We start from the raw sequence: 15,049 nt of genomic DNA, 5'->3' as shown, positions 1-15,049 counted from the left end.
CCAATGAAAGAACTCCCACAGCAAATCCCATGAGTGACTAAATCTAAAGGAGAAATAAAAATTAAATAAAGCATTAAGAACATAATGGAATTATTGTGTATATAAATTAATTGTCAAATCAAACTCCTTGCTATGTGTACTGCCTTTTGTCTTTTGTTGGGACAATTAACAGGTTCACTGTTTTTTAGAAATTTGCTTCTGACCCTATTTCATTGACATTGATAATAAATATAAATTCCCAGTGTTTGAACAGTTACCAGAATTACTATTCACCTTCCTTGGGGCTTACAGAATTGCACAAAAATACTTGAGCTCTAGGTGTTGCATTTTTGTTTGTGCTGCAGCACCATTCTCTGTCAGAGAGTGGAAGGATTAGCTTTTAAAAGCTAACCCTGTAATGTAAATGAAGCGGAAAAAAAATGGATTAGAGACTGAGGGAATTCAGCTGGTCTGATCTACTTCAATCTTTCAAGCACAATACTGATGCTTTTAATAAATAGATGGAGGAAGGAAGAGAACACTGAGAAAGTTTCAACAAATATTGTAAAAAGTTAATTTTACTTTTAAGGTCCATCTTATTTAAATGATTTGCAGAATCTTCCATGCATCTTGCCTGTAGATGATCTTTAGCCAGAAAGTACTCTTAGACTAATCCTTTTGATCCAGTTGTAAAAGTCACTGTGGAATGGCAGCCAATTGTGAAAAATAACATAAAAAGTTCAGAAGCCTTAAAATAGAGAAAAATGTGCATTCATTTTAATGTAATTATTGTTTATAACTGGATCACACCTTCTGAAGACACATGGTTAGGATAGCATTTATGTGCTTCAGTGTATTCCTGAACAGAGGTGCTTTTGCATCTCCAGAACCAGGGTTTCCCTGAAAGGATGCCTTCATTGCTTTCTCTGCAGTATCAATTTGTAGCTTCCTCTTTCTGATGTCTTTCACTGACATCAGCGAAAAAAGGGTTATGCCAGTGCTGAAAGTTCAATGAGTAATTGTTTGGCAGATGTGTCGCAACATATGGCATTATGTTTGGCTCAAAATGTTGCTGAGTTAGTTACTGTACTTTCACTTTTTCTATTTGTATTCAGTATTATCAAGGAGAAGCTGCAGTGTAGTTCCAGGTTAATTAATAGATTAAGATGAGAACAATTCTATCTCTACAGGAACCAAACTGTTCAAAGGTATATTCATGTGCCCAGCAGATAAACTGCCAGACTGCTTCAGCTCATTTTTGGAGGGGTGGGAAGGGAGGTTAGTTTTACAGAAATGCTAAGGAGAAGATGAGAGTAGCACTTGGTTTTAATTTAGTAGCTCAGAGATAGACATACTGCTCCAGGGCCCAGGTGAGTATGCAGAGTCTGATTTTACTCCGTAGAAGATTGTGGGTATTTTCCAATTGTTATGAGATCCTTTGGGATTATCTCTGCACGTTTCCTCCCCTGCTTGTATCGGTGCTCTCATGTTTTACTGCTCACCACTTATCCTTTGTCCCTCAGGAAAGAAGTCCAGCGACAGCAGAGTTTGGAAATAAATTTGAAGTGCTAGGGGATTTTGCACTAGTAGTGGCTAAGGGCTCCGTCTGGAGAAGTCTGGAGAAACCTTCTCATTCAGCAGAGAAGGCAGCTACAGATTTTCTCAGAAAGTTAGGTGCTATAGTAAGGCAAAACTTTGCTCTTATATTGCAGAGTGGAAGCCTGAAGCACAACTGCACCCCTCTTGTATTTCCCAGTATATGTTCAAAATTGCCATCTGTTTAGGATAACAGAGGGGTTTTTTTTTTCCCCCAGGACTGTTGGTGTTTTCCAGATCACCATTGATTCTCTTTTATACTTTTTCATTAGATCCACTATGCACAGAAATTATGATCATAATATTAGTGGATACACTGAAGTTAAGTAGATGTACCCCTGCTTTAACCAGTATTTCAGGGGTGCACTTTCTTCCAACACTTTTGTCCCTAGTCAGTCTAATACATTGTGTGCTTGGCATTGCCTTGCTACGTTTTGATTTTGCAGACAGATCTACTGTAGCAGTGGCATCCTGACATCAGCATGTTTATGTATTTTCACTTGCTTCTGTGTATTCTACAGGCACGAAGCTATAGCTGTTTCAGAGACATTTATGCAAATTTATCCGTTTGCATGTGCCAGACATTTTTATCCCAGGATCACTTTTGCCACCTTTTCCCTTTAGAGCAGAACGTGCACAGACGATCAAGATGGCAGGTAGCGTCAATTGTGAACATGCTTTTGTAATGATTTTCTCATAGGAAATGTGATACTATGGAATGTGAAAATTTCTCTTTTTAATGAAAACGTTTAGTGTTTCTTTTCAATTCTAGGTTAGTTCTTCAGTAACTTCAGATAAGGCTTGAATACATGTTTAATCAACTGTGCTGTTCCTAAATTATGGGATAATTTCGTCCTTTCATTTTCTCCCAGTAGAACCACCTTTCACTTTGGTGAATATCCAGAAATAGGAAAGAAGAGCATGGCAGCCTGGAAGAACTTGGATTTTGATAGAGGAAATATGGAACAGGATTTAGGACGGCCAGTTAGGAGTTTGATTTCTTGATTCTGTTCCCCGTCTGTGCTTCACATTTACTTGCCATAATCACAATATTAAATAGGTGAAACAATCAACCTCCAAGTTTATCTATCTGTTAATATCGGTTAACTGCATAGCATGATGCTTCCTGAAGTTATCACAGGTCCTGAGACAGAAAAGTGTCACTTTTTATATACCTGCAATAACTATATGAGCAATTTTTTTCCTAATTCTTTTGTTCTGGTTTTTCTTATTGAAGCTGTCTTATTTGCTATAGACAAAAGATGTGGAAGGATGAAAGTTATAAGCAGCATTAAAAAAATTCAGGACTCTCCAACTAATTTATATAAAACCTTTGCTTCAGTTACTACATCTTTAACTGAAAGAGGCTCTTTCCATCCTTTCCAGTTATTCCCACACCAACACTTGGTACTGCTAAAACACACATGATAAATCTCAGAATGCCATTCCACTCCGTGGAAAGAATCTCCACTGTTGCTGGAGCAATGGTGAGGAGAGTAAATCAAACACATTCCCATGACAGCATTAAAAAGAAAGCTTCTTAAAAATGATGAATGTCCTCCAATACTTTCACTAAAGAACAGCAGACATAAGAAAGACATTTTTACAACTCCCCATCTCTGTTATCAGCACTGCAGGGAACTGCAGAAATTCCACAGGCGTGGAGTCCTGGGAAATGAGGCAGAAATTGAGAAGCAGGTGTTAAATTGCCATTGGAAAATAAAGTGTTCACCTATTGTAGGGGTTTTGTGCCATACTAACTCTTCTGGGCTTCTGCCAGTGAGATCACAGAGATATGGACACATATTTTATTATTCTGTAAAGTAGTTTTGCTACCTTACAATTAAGATGTCATAGTCATCTTTTAAGGCCAAAACACAAGTGTTTTTAAAAATTCAGAACTCTTCCTATCTGTATAGTATTATCTTCAGATAATATGATGAAAATTAATATATTTGGGAAAGCAATGAACTTTTTTAGTTTACATTATATTGCTTTTGTTAGCTGGGAAAAATATCCATCCTTGAATTATCTAGTTCTTCTGTCCCAATACATAGTACTTTCCCTATAAATACAGAGTCAAAAACACAGATATGTAAAATATAGAACAGCATGTGAAGTTTACTGTCCTATTTCTTGGTATCTGCATTCGGTGATTACATACCAAACATTCTTTAGCAGGAGATCAAAAATCATTATCTACACTGGATAATAGTAGATATTCACCTTCTCTTTTAAAGCCCGGTCCCATATGATCAGAACTACAGAAACTGATATGCAAACCCACAAAACTCACATCAAATTTCCTGGAATATTTATTGTGACTCAGAAGTTGTTAGACTGAAACTGAGCAGAACTGTGGGTTTTGCAATAAACTAGGGTATAAATATTTCTGCATTTTTAAAAAAAATCATCAGAATCAGAAATATATAGATGGCTAAGGAAATGTACAAGCTAGAATGGTACAAAATTCTTCTTGTTCTCCTTGCCCTCTTCCCTTCCTTAAATATAATGATGTGATGATTTGGTTGTTTGTAGTGCACAGAAAACTTGGAAGCTTATTCTATTGCCTAACTTTTACATAAGTTGTAAGTTGCTATTTCTGTTTCTTGCCTAGCTGAAAATGTGAGCATTCATTGTGAGTATTGAAGATACAATTTTCTAAAAACTTGCAAGTGCAACTTCCCATCACTATTTAAGCTAGAAGTACTTTTACCTCAAATATGTTCAGAAAATGGTAGAAAAAACTGATACAAGCTCAATAATTCCTCCTCACATCCAACTTGGGAGACAACAAGAAAAGTTTCTGCTGCAGAAATTGAAAATATCAGGTGAAACTATGTAAAGGGTGCAGATTTCCCTTTGTAGGTAATTCTGTTAATATTTTTGTTAGCTTCCTAAGACTATTTAAAAAAAAAGTTATCCCAGTGAACCTAATTTTCCTAGCATTCATCTAATTTCATAGGGAAATTAGATTCGCTATGATAAAGTTAGCCTTTGTAAATGCTGTTCTCTTCCTGCATCCATGAATTTTGGGTCAAAATTTAGGGTAAAAAAAAGCAAAGCATAGAAAAAATAATTCAGTTCTCCCAGACTGTACATGAATACCATATTGTCATTATTTCTTACCATTTGACATACAGATGAAGGCATCTTGGTGTTGTTGAATTCTGGGAAGTTTTTTCTGCTTTTGGTTTACTGTGTGGAATATTATATAAATTTCACCAATGTGTTAAAATACTTAGGTATAAACTGCATCTTAGGCTCAGTTTATAGTAATGGTTCTGAATGTACATAGAGAGACAACACTGGTGTCAAACTGAGGCTTTATTTAACACTCTGTTTAGTGCAAAGGGGCTCTCCGTGGCAGTTCATCATACATTCCCTATGCTGAGACCTCATTTCTACTCACAAATTGGTGTAAAACTTTAGTGTGGATGAGAGTCAGATTTAAAATCTCAGTATTTGCAAGAAAATTCTAATTATACTCCTGTGCATAAAAATTAAATTGAGAAACTACAGAGTTAATTGTAACTGGATGAAATTTGAGGAAAGATTTGATCACTGGTATTTAGTGCAATTAGAAAACCCTGTAATTTTGTATGCAGTACTTCCTAAAACTGGAACATCTTATCTGAGTTCAAGCTAAACCTCTTATCAAATTCAAGCCAAGCACCAAAAAGCTCATCTCTTCTGGCTAGAATCTGCCTCCTCTGTGGAACAGAGTGAACAACATGGATTGGTATTGCAGTGTCTTTAAAGCAAGCTTTCCCAAGCTCCCTTGACCTTTAAAGGTCATCTAGTCCAACCCCCCTGCAAGGAGCAGGGACATCTCCAACCTGATCTCCAACCTCTGATCAGGTTGCTCAGAGCCCCATCCAACCTGGCCTTGAATGTTTCCAGGGATGGGGCATCAAACCACCTCTCTGGGCAACCTGTTCGAGTGTTCCACCACCCTCATTGTAAAAAAAATCTTTTTCTGATGTCCAGTCTGAATCTACTTCCTTCTGTTTAAAAACCATTACCCCTCATCCTTTCACAACAGGCCCTGCTGAAGGGTTTCTCCCCACCTTTCCTCTAGGCCCCCTTTAGGTACTGGAAGGCTGCTATAAGGTCTCTCCGGAGCCCTCTCTTCTCCAGGTTGAACAGCCCCAACTCTCTCAGCCTGTCCTCATAGGAGAGGTGCTCCAGCCTTGTGATCATACTTCATATGAAGTATTTAAAGCAGAAAGGGGCGTTTTTTAATCTGAGCCAGGAAGGAGCTACAGGCTGAAGAAGCCCCACAGAGCAGCTGAGACCCTTGTGCAAGACTCTGTGTAGGAAGCGTACTGGCCTGCACAAAGAATGGTGAGGGAACCATGGCCCCGAGGGCTGGGTCGATGCATCTTACTGCAGGACCTGTCCTCTCTAGGTCAGTGCAGAGGGGAGACATTGACTCTGCAGCCTGTGAGCACATTCTTTTACTTGTGTCCATGTAGAGTTTAATGTTAGCTCTTTCTCAGGTCCTGCAGTGGCCAAGAAGTAGTGTCTAACAGTAGATTGATGGTACAGAAATGAAGAAATCCAGCAAAGCTAAAATCTTTGGTTTACAAGGGAAGAATTTGCTAGTATTTATTGCTGTAAGAAATAAAAATGAACCATTAAAGCTGAACTGTGTTTCTTAGAAAACATATTAAAAGTGAAAATAATATTTTCTGGTTAATTCTTTTTCCAATTGCAGGTTCAGTGAGTGAGAAGCTGCCACAGAGAGAAGGTGCAGGAAAAACAGGTAAATATCTCAGTTGGCCTTTAAATGGAAACTAAAATAGCTGTGGGATACACCACTGTGATTGTCCGTAGGTTTAAATTATTAAAATATATTCACCATGTATTATATATGCATATATAATATGTATACATGCATATATGCTATTCATTTTACGTCTGCATTGTAGATATTTAGCAAACTTAGTTTAAATGTATATGTATGTATGCATGTGTTTGTCTGTATATGCATAGACATTATATTTTTCTAGTCTGAGCCCTACAGACTTTGTTAATCTGTTCTGTTTGGAAAATAACTGTTCCTCTCATAGCTATACTCTGAAGTATTTTCCCATACTGTTTGCTTGCCCTGGAGGACAGATTATTCTGTCTGTCTGATAAAGACAGCATTCTGCAGTCCCAAAATCTTAGGAACTGGAGTCCTCACTTTATTTCCATGGCAATCAGTGCTTGAGTCATCTTGGACCCAGCACTTTGCTCTATATTGTGATTAATTCATCTGATGGCTTACACTCATGGCCAGATGGTTGTTGTTGTTAGTGATAGATCATGGTGTGTATCTTCCTGGCAGGACAAAATCTGATGCAACTCCAGCATAGCTGGTAGATTTAAATGGGGGAGATGTCAATGCTTTAAACAAAATTGAAGCTTACACTCTCCAAACACTTAAAATAATTTTAAATTCAGCTGAAAATACATACTAAAAGTTACTGTCAGTTACAATGGCATAAATTAATTTTAAAGAAGTTACTCATATTTGTGCTAATGTTAATGACTATCTGTTTGGCCCACTGTTATATAATTGGAATTTTTTTTTTACAGGAACTTTTGCAGCAGTGTAGCATACCCAACGTTTATATAAAGTATTGTGCTGTTAGGTTAAGAAAGTCAGTACTTCTTTAAAGGCTAATCATTACCAAGTACTGGAAAATTTTTCTTCATGTATTTCCAGACGAATTGTGGGTTCCACTAACCTTAAGTTACCCATTTGCTTTAGGTCAGGACTTCTATTTTCAGCTTTGAGCCGAACGGACTATCCCATATATAAAACTTGTCTGAAATATTTTTTTTTTGTGACTATTGTGGCTGAGCTGCTGAACCCTGGATGAACAATCATAGAACAAGGACAATTTATCAAGTCTCCGTTCACATCACATATATTCATGTTTAGAGTGATGTGGTTGCATTTTACTTATGCCCTGTTTTTATTCTCCAGCATAAACCTGCAGTGTGGGGAGCTGCTGACCTGGTTCCCAGCTCTTCTCAGATGTTGCTAACATCCTCTTCCCACCCTTCTTCCAGCCAGTCACTGCTGTGTGCTTTAAATAAAGTAATGTTGTCAGAGGCATCACAACCTACTTAGAGACCATCACAAACTCAGAATCAGTTGTCTGAGTTAGAGAGCTGTGCTTTGGCTTCACAGTCAGTATAGTAAAAACATATTGTAGCTCAGCTTGAAAGGGCATACTGCAAAATCCCCTGCTTATCTTTCCTCTGCATTTTCCTGTGGAATAACCAGGGGTGCCTGATGGGGGTACCTGCCCATATTGTAACCCAGTAAGCTTAGGCAGGTTCACAGTTTTCTCAGTGCTGCAGAGGACGTGCTCCAGACCTTCAGGAGCGATCTTGAGGACTCTACTCAAGAGACAGCGTAGACTTAGCCTGAGACAATCTGTTCTTCTAAGATGTCCCACACAGACTCACAGGAGAAGGTGACCTGGCAGGCTCTATCTGTTGCAGTTGTGTAGCTCACTTTCTCCGGGTATTCCAATACTGAAAGAAAATTTCCAGCTGCAGACTTTGGAGTTCAGGAGCTCTGTTTGCAGTTTTGCATGTTAAATCAAACAGGAATAAAGCTTAAAAGATAATGCCTGATGTATCTTCTCCAGTTCCCTCCTCTATTCAAGGAAAATATTCAGACTGTCTGAAAAGCACACGTGTCAGAGATGGGATCACGTCCCTTTTTTTTTCTGATTCTTAGCTGACTGCAGGACTATGTTCTTGATGACTGAACTCTGATAGAAAACTGAATGGTTTCTGTTTAAATGTATGCACATATGCACTGGTATGCATGCGCCAGCCAGGAAGACGTATGAAGTTAACCTGTAAGATATCTAATTAACATGAACTACTCTACAATTGTGGCTCTCTATTGGATGTTGTTTTGACCAATGAAATGCCAGATGCCTCTTCACTCTAACATAAAAAGTTTTTATGAAAAGATGATGTACCTGACAGAGTGCAAACAGAAAATTAATGCGGTTGTCTTCCTGCAGATTAAGGGTAGTTCAGGAGCTGTTGTAGCTCCTCCCGTTCTGGAGTGAAGTTAATACCTCTTAGATTATACAGCTGTCGTGTACCAAATGTTTGGTTCAGTGATGACCAAAAGCAAACCTCGTTCTTTCTTTTGGGTGGGGGGGACTTGAGGCCAGTTTTATGACTCAACCATGAAACATCTGTTGAGTTGTTTGTTTTGTTTTGGTTTTTTTTTTTAAAAAAAAATTGATAAACAGTTTTAAATGCTACTTGAACAAAGTTCAAGAGGCTAATTTTGATTGGGCGGGTAATTGCTGAAGTTGCAGCCTTATATCTGAATTTCAGGTGATAACCTAAGATTAAACGTGTCACAAACTGAAATTGTGTACCAAAAGATTATTAGGAAAATGTAATTTAAACCCAAAACTGAGTTTCTGGCTGGGCTCTTCATAATATTTACCTACCGTAAGCTACCCTCTGAAATTCTGGGTTTTCTGAATTGCATACTGATGGATAATCTAAATGTATGTCTTGATGCTCAGTACACTGGGATACTTGATGGCCTCTCTGAAGTTAATCAATGGTCTTATTCCACCACCCAGAGGACACCACAAAAATGCTAGCAAAACTAACGAGAAGTGACAGTCTGTTATGGAATTGGAGTAAAGTATCCTGTCGTTACCTGGACATGAAGAATGAGCAGAATAAAAGCATTCTTATAAAGAATTCTTCTTATGCTTTGATCAAAACATTTTGCAGTGAAAATAAGTTTCTATTGCTATTCCTTTGGTTTTATGAAAAGCATGGACGTTAGTGTTCCATGACTGCAAATTTGGTTTTACCTGCTATTGGTATTTACTTGGTATCTGTATTTGCTGTGAACTTGGCTATGACCTCTAGAGAGGAAGGTCTGAGTGCCTCCAAATCCTCTGCGTGATAAGACAGTGCAGATTTACAAAAAAAAAAAAAAAAAAAAAAAATCTGAAAAAAACAATCTGGAAACTATGTTGGTCTGAGATCAGTTGTGAAACTGCAGTAAGTGCTGATAAAACCCTTGCATGGAAGATGCTGTTTATGATGGGACATCTTGGTCTTGGACTTAGCTTCACGCTACCGGAAACAGCAGTGACTGGAAAATATGTACTAGAGAGCGTACTAAGTCGTATTTACCCAATATCTGAAATAATTTTAAGTAACAAAAATGTAGTAAGGTAAAGATAGGCCTTTGGGTACCACTCTTTCTCACAGAACACTAACTTAAATAATTTTTCTATTGAATTTTTCTTTTCCAGCACTACTTCCACTGTGTTTTACTGAACCTAAAATTACTCAGATCCTCTTATAATTTCTCTAAATATTCCTCTGTCTTTTCTTGCAGTAGTGGCTGGCAGTGGATGGATGAAGATGGCTGACCAGAGAATAAGAATTATGCAAACAGTATTCTGGTTCTTTAATCTGTGAATCTTGCTTATAACATCAGCTTGACTGTTAAATAGATCCTGCTCTGCTGTGCTGAAAGAAGCTTTCCCTTCATTTTCAGGTGTCAGCATGTCTGCAGCCACTCATGCACCTCGGACTGCTTTTGCTTTCACAGGTCTTACCCCTTCTGTACATTTATCTAATTATTTCTTTTGATTGGTCGATTATAGGTATCAGCGTGCAGCATTAAAAATGAGGAACTACTGTCCAGGGAGCCACCAGATCACTTCATGCCTCATGAAATACCTTCAATCATTTCATCAGCCATAACCTCGAAAGCCATCCGTTTAAAATCTGTAGTCTGTAGATGTAATATATCTATGCTGTGTAGTACCTATAAATAATATTTAAATTATTGTTTGTTTTACCGGCCGGGGCTATGTGCAAATCATTAGTATCAATCACGTATGTACACTTATTTAGCTTACTCTCATAATTGTAGTCTCCTTGCAAATCTTTTCCATTCTGAATTCAGATGATGCCTCAGCTCCCGCGCTGGAGACTCAGCCTCAAGGTGATGAAGAAGGTGAGCATCAGTAGGAATTTAACAGTGCAGTATTGAACTATGCAGTGTGGACCGTATACCACAATGTCAAATGCTACCTTAGAGTTAGGGAAACTGCTGAAGCAGTTGGAAGAAATTGAAAAAAATTGAAAGCATCTGTACCTTTTTCTAGATGAACACAGCAAACTCAATAGAGTCTTTGCTTACAAGCAATGAATTTTGTGTGCTAGTTCTGAGGTGACGCTGTAGCTGTGGAGTCCAACATTGGCAATTTTAATTGTCACTACTCAGAGCAGAGACAGTTTTTAAACTTCAGCCAGAGTGCAGATTAAAACTGTATGGCCAAATAAGGAGGCCAAAGGTAAATTCCATCCTCAGCATATTGCCTAGTAATATTAAGGTTGATCTTTTTTAAGGCCCGTTTGCCTCTGGGGAAATTCAGCACTCGGTAAACGGAAAGCTCAACACCTGCATGCAATGATAGCCCTGTGTTGTGGCTGCCTTACCACTCACTGCAAATCTCACAGAATCTGGTCAGAAGTTATCCTATATTATGGGTCACACTGGGAGATTTTTATTCTAATTAAACATAATTTTAGTCAAGAAGAATTTATTTCAACCTTTTTATATGAATGGGGTAAGGAAGGAGTTATTCATGCCTTTGCATGAATGAAGCTTTTAAACATTGTAATAGAAACCAGTGTGCCCTTTTCTTTTTTAGATCCATGTATCTTTAAAACTAGCCACTTACTATTCAGCTGCTAATAACTTTTTAAAAAATTGTAACATTTGCAAACTTTGTTCTGTTGTCTTTTTTTTTTTTTTTCCCTAGATATAGCTTCTCGTTATCCTACATTATGGACTGAGCAAGTAAAGAGTAGACAAAACAAAACCAATAAAAGCTCAGGTAAGAACTTACGTTGTCCTTATTTTGCAAAGCTCCTGTGAAGACATACTCTAAGCCTTGTTAAAACTGAATCCATTAAATGGAAAGCCATTTTAATAACCACTACGCTTCCACTGTCATCATGCTCTAGCGACTTAATGATTTGCATTGTGATGATTTTGTAGGCTCATCCATCATACTTTCTTTTTATATGGAAATATTTTTGGCCAGGCTTTACTAGGTGTAAATTGACATTACTCCACTAAAGTCTCTGGCTCACATCTGTTTGCATCTGTGAGTGGATCTGACATTTATTTTTTTTCATCCTTTTTCATTCTCTGCCTCTTTATTATCTACTTGTATTTTCTCTTTTGAGGGTGATGTGTAGCAAGAAGGTGCTTGGAAAATGACAGTGTGTGTTCTATGTGTTTGGCGGTAAGTCTTAGGACACAAACCTGAAAAGGCCCAAACTCTCATCAGAAACCAGCTCAATTAACAGGAAATTGGAAAGAGAGTGTTACCTGCTTTTTGCTACATCAGTTATCTGCTGTTTACAGACTGCTTGCCAGTTTAGTATGAATTAATTATGTTGCCTTTTTAATAATTGTTGAGTTTTGGCTTTACTTTTTTTCACCAGTTGAGCTTTGTAAACCTGGACTAGCAACGTCAGGCAAATATCCTAAGACTCAGGCCTCTAAAATATTCAAAAACATTCAGTGTATTCAGATAGATTTAGTGGACTCTAAGTTTTGATCCTTTCATTACTGTTCCTTCCTTTCAGTGGAGTAAACTTTAGAGGATCTTCTTGAATTTCCTGATTTCTTTTTCTCTGGAAAAGTGTTTAATTTGAAAGGAAACATTAATGACACAAGATATGACTTAGTAAATCACACAAAAGCACACTTCAGATCCAGTGGAAATTGAAGATGTGCTTTAGATTAAGTACTGTGCTTAAGTATTTTATTGAATAGAGGCCCAAAAGGATTTAAAAAGACAAGCAATCACCATAAGAAAGACAGACATATCCTTACTAAGAGGTTTACAGAGTCCTTTATAGAAGCTATTTTTAACATCAAAGCAATAATTATTAATACTTTTTCCTCTCCTTGATGCTCCAGTAGGCACTTAAGGAAAGGACCTTAAACAGAATGTAGACAAGAGTTTGAAGAACACTTTCCGTGATGGAGATTTATTCTGTCATTTGTTTAGTCGATGTTAGCAAGAACAGAATTCCTTTGGGATTTCTGTTGTGTCAAATACGTGTATAGAAATACGACACTTTTAGTAGTGTTTATTTAAGTTTTACAGTGCTAGAGACTAGATCTAATGCAAGAATTCTTGAGTTTGCAGTGCAGCTGCTGGAAGCCAAAGCAAACACACAAAAAATTAGGAAAGACGGGTTTATTACTGGGAACCTGTAACCTCCTGTCAATCTAAAGACGTATTTACAAAGGAAGAGAAACCAGAAGCATAGCCTGCCTGTCTTATAATTGCTAGCCCATGGTACATTAGTGTCAAAAGCATGGCTGGGCTGGAGTTGCTAACAACAGGACTTGCTCACAACTGTATTGCGTACAGGGGATCTCTGGAGGGCTAGCACGTGCTACAGTCTGTGGTGCTGTACCTGGACTGGGAGAAGTAAGTCAGCAGCAGGCACTAAGGAGCCAGATTTGCTTTTATTTGTGGGCATACCTGATGCGCCAGAAGGGACCACTGCTCTCTGCTGTTACTTCTGTTGCATATGTAGTGAAAAATCACTCAAGATGAATCTAGGTGCTAAACCCAGTGTCTTCACCAGTTGTGCGAGGCAGTATCTCTCTTCCAGACACCAAAAATATGATGTATGTAAGTGGCTGTATATTTATAAGTTGTTTTGGTGGCTAAGCATCACTGATATTCAGTAAATAGGTGTTCTAAGGTCTTGAAAAAACTAGGTTAGGTTTTCCTGTTATTAATTTTCAGAGTAGTGCCAAGGCTTTTGAGAACATCCACAGAGAATGAACTGTGTGTTGCTACATGTACCTCAAGTGGGCCTACAAGAAAGATGGGGAGAAACTCTTCAGTAGGGCCTGTTGTGATAGGACGTGGGATAATGGTTTTAAAATAGAGGGAGGTAGATTTAGATTAGATATTAGGAAATTTTTTTTTACAATGAGAGTTGTAGAACACTGGAACAGGTTGCCCAGAGAGGTGGTGGATGCCCCATCCCTGGAAACGTTCAAGGCCAGGCTGGATGAGGCTCTGAGCAACCTGATCTGGTCAGGGATGTCCCTGCTTCTTGCAGGGGGGTTGGACTAGGTGACCTTTGAAGGTCCCTTCCAACCCTAACCATTCTGTGATCTTATGATTCTATGACCTTGTGACTGAATCCACTGGATTGTAAACTAACCACCTTTGGATGCCTAGGATTCAATATAAGGGATGAATACAGATGTCATCTTTACTCAGTTTGCTTAGCAAACTCCGATTCAGACTTGGTCATACAAATACCAGAAAGCTTATTGAAATGTATTTGTCTGAGTAAAATGAGGAGAGTTTATATCAGTGTGTGAACAGTGTTTATAAAACAAAAGATGAAACCCAATTTATTGATAATAGGCTGAATTTTTCTTTGTTGTTCTGTAGTAACTCAAGTGCTTTCAAATAAATTCTTCAGGTGCGAGTAACACTATGATCTAGCCCTGTCTTTAGAAAATAGCTAAAGAAAAATAATAATGCTAAAAATTTTGGGCAAACTCCAAATATCCTGCTTAAAAGCTGACTATTTTAATTTGTATTGCTTTTATTTTTTTTTCTAGTTTTCACCTGAATATATATCCTAATATGTCATGGTCAACAAGTCATGGCCATAAATAAACTTGTCTTGACCTGAGAAATCAGTCTTCTTAGGAGAATGTTTTTGTGAGTTAAGGATTGCAAATGAACACATTAAATTTATTGTAGTCATCCTGAAGTGGTTTGCTTTTGCTACTCTGCAAATGACCTGCCAGTCACAATTAGCCAGTAAAATCAGCATAAGCTTTTAGATTTTGGAAGATAGAAAATAATGGCTCAGGAAATTCTAGTTTATATTAGTTATCCAGTGCTTTCATTTGATTAAATCAGCCTAAATCAATTTAGCACAGAGTAATGGCATTTGGGAGACTTACAGATGCAGGGCGTGAAATTACTGGATTACATATCCATGTTCTATAATGACTTCTAGTGCATATTCTTTTTGTTGGTTCAGAAAAATAAGCCTTTGCTGCTCACTAAAGGCATTTGTAGAGTGGTATTTAACTTATTAGCTTTTGATGACAAAATGTTACTGCTGGAAAAAAAAAACCATCAACACTGGGTCATGTAACAATACCTCTGTTTAGAGTGGTGGATTTGGGTAGAAACATCTCCATTTTAGCTCTTTTTGTATGTTGAAGATAATTTTCACAATTTTTTAAAAAGACTTTTTCTTTTCAGAATTAGAAAAAAAAAGTATGTATTTAGTTGCTAAAATAACACAGTGTTTGCTGAGATTATGTTTTTTACATATGTCTTGGTGCCTTTGCAGGTTTTTTGCAATTTTTTTGTTTCTTTTCGATTTCTTT

General features: G+C 37.6%; 1 protein-coding gene across 3 annotated transcripts in view; it reads left to right on the top strand.

Annotated features, from left to right (window-relative positions):
• The window catches only part of SMOC2 (SPARC related modular calcium binding 2), a 144,011-nt gene that overhangs the window by 58,530 nt on the left and 70,432 nt on the right, over positions 1 to 15,049 (top strand). For 2 of the 3 annotated variants that reach the window (XM_086744030.1, XM_086744029.1), the window contains exons 5-7: positions 6,296 to 6,343; positions 10,517 to 10,600; positions 11,412 to 11,486. In XM_086744030.1, coding sequence (XP_086600156.1) covers positions 6,296 to 6,343; positions 10,517 to 10,600; positions 11,412 to 11,486 — 207 coding nt within the window. The remainder of the gene's footprint in view (positions 1 to 6,295; positions 6,344 to 10,516; positions 10,601 to 11,411; positions 11,487 to 15,049) is intronic. The other variant, XM_086744031.1, reaches the window with a different exon arrangement.

This window comes from Chlamydotis macqueenii, chromosome 3 (genome assembly GCF_036417535.1).
Source record: "Chlamydotis macqueenii isolate bChlMac1 chromosome 3, bChlMac1.mat, whole genome shotgun sequence".
Lineage (NCBI taxonomy): Eukaryota > Metazoa > Chordata > Aves > Otidiformes > Otididae > Chlamydotis > Chlamydotis macqueenii.
The sequence above is the reverse complement of the archived record's forward strand: the minus strand, read 5'-3'. Positions and strand labels throughout refer to the sequence as shown.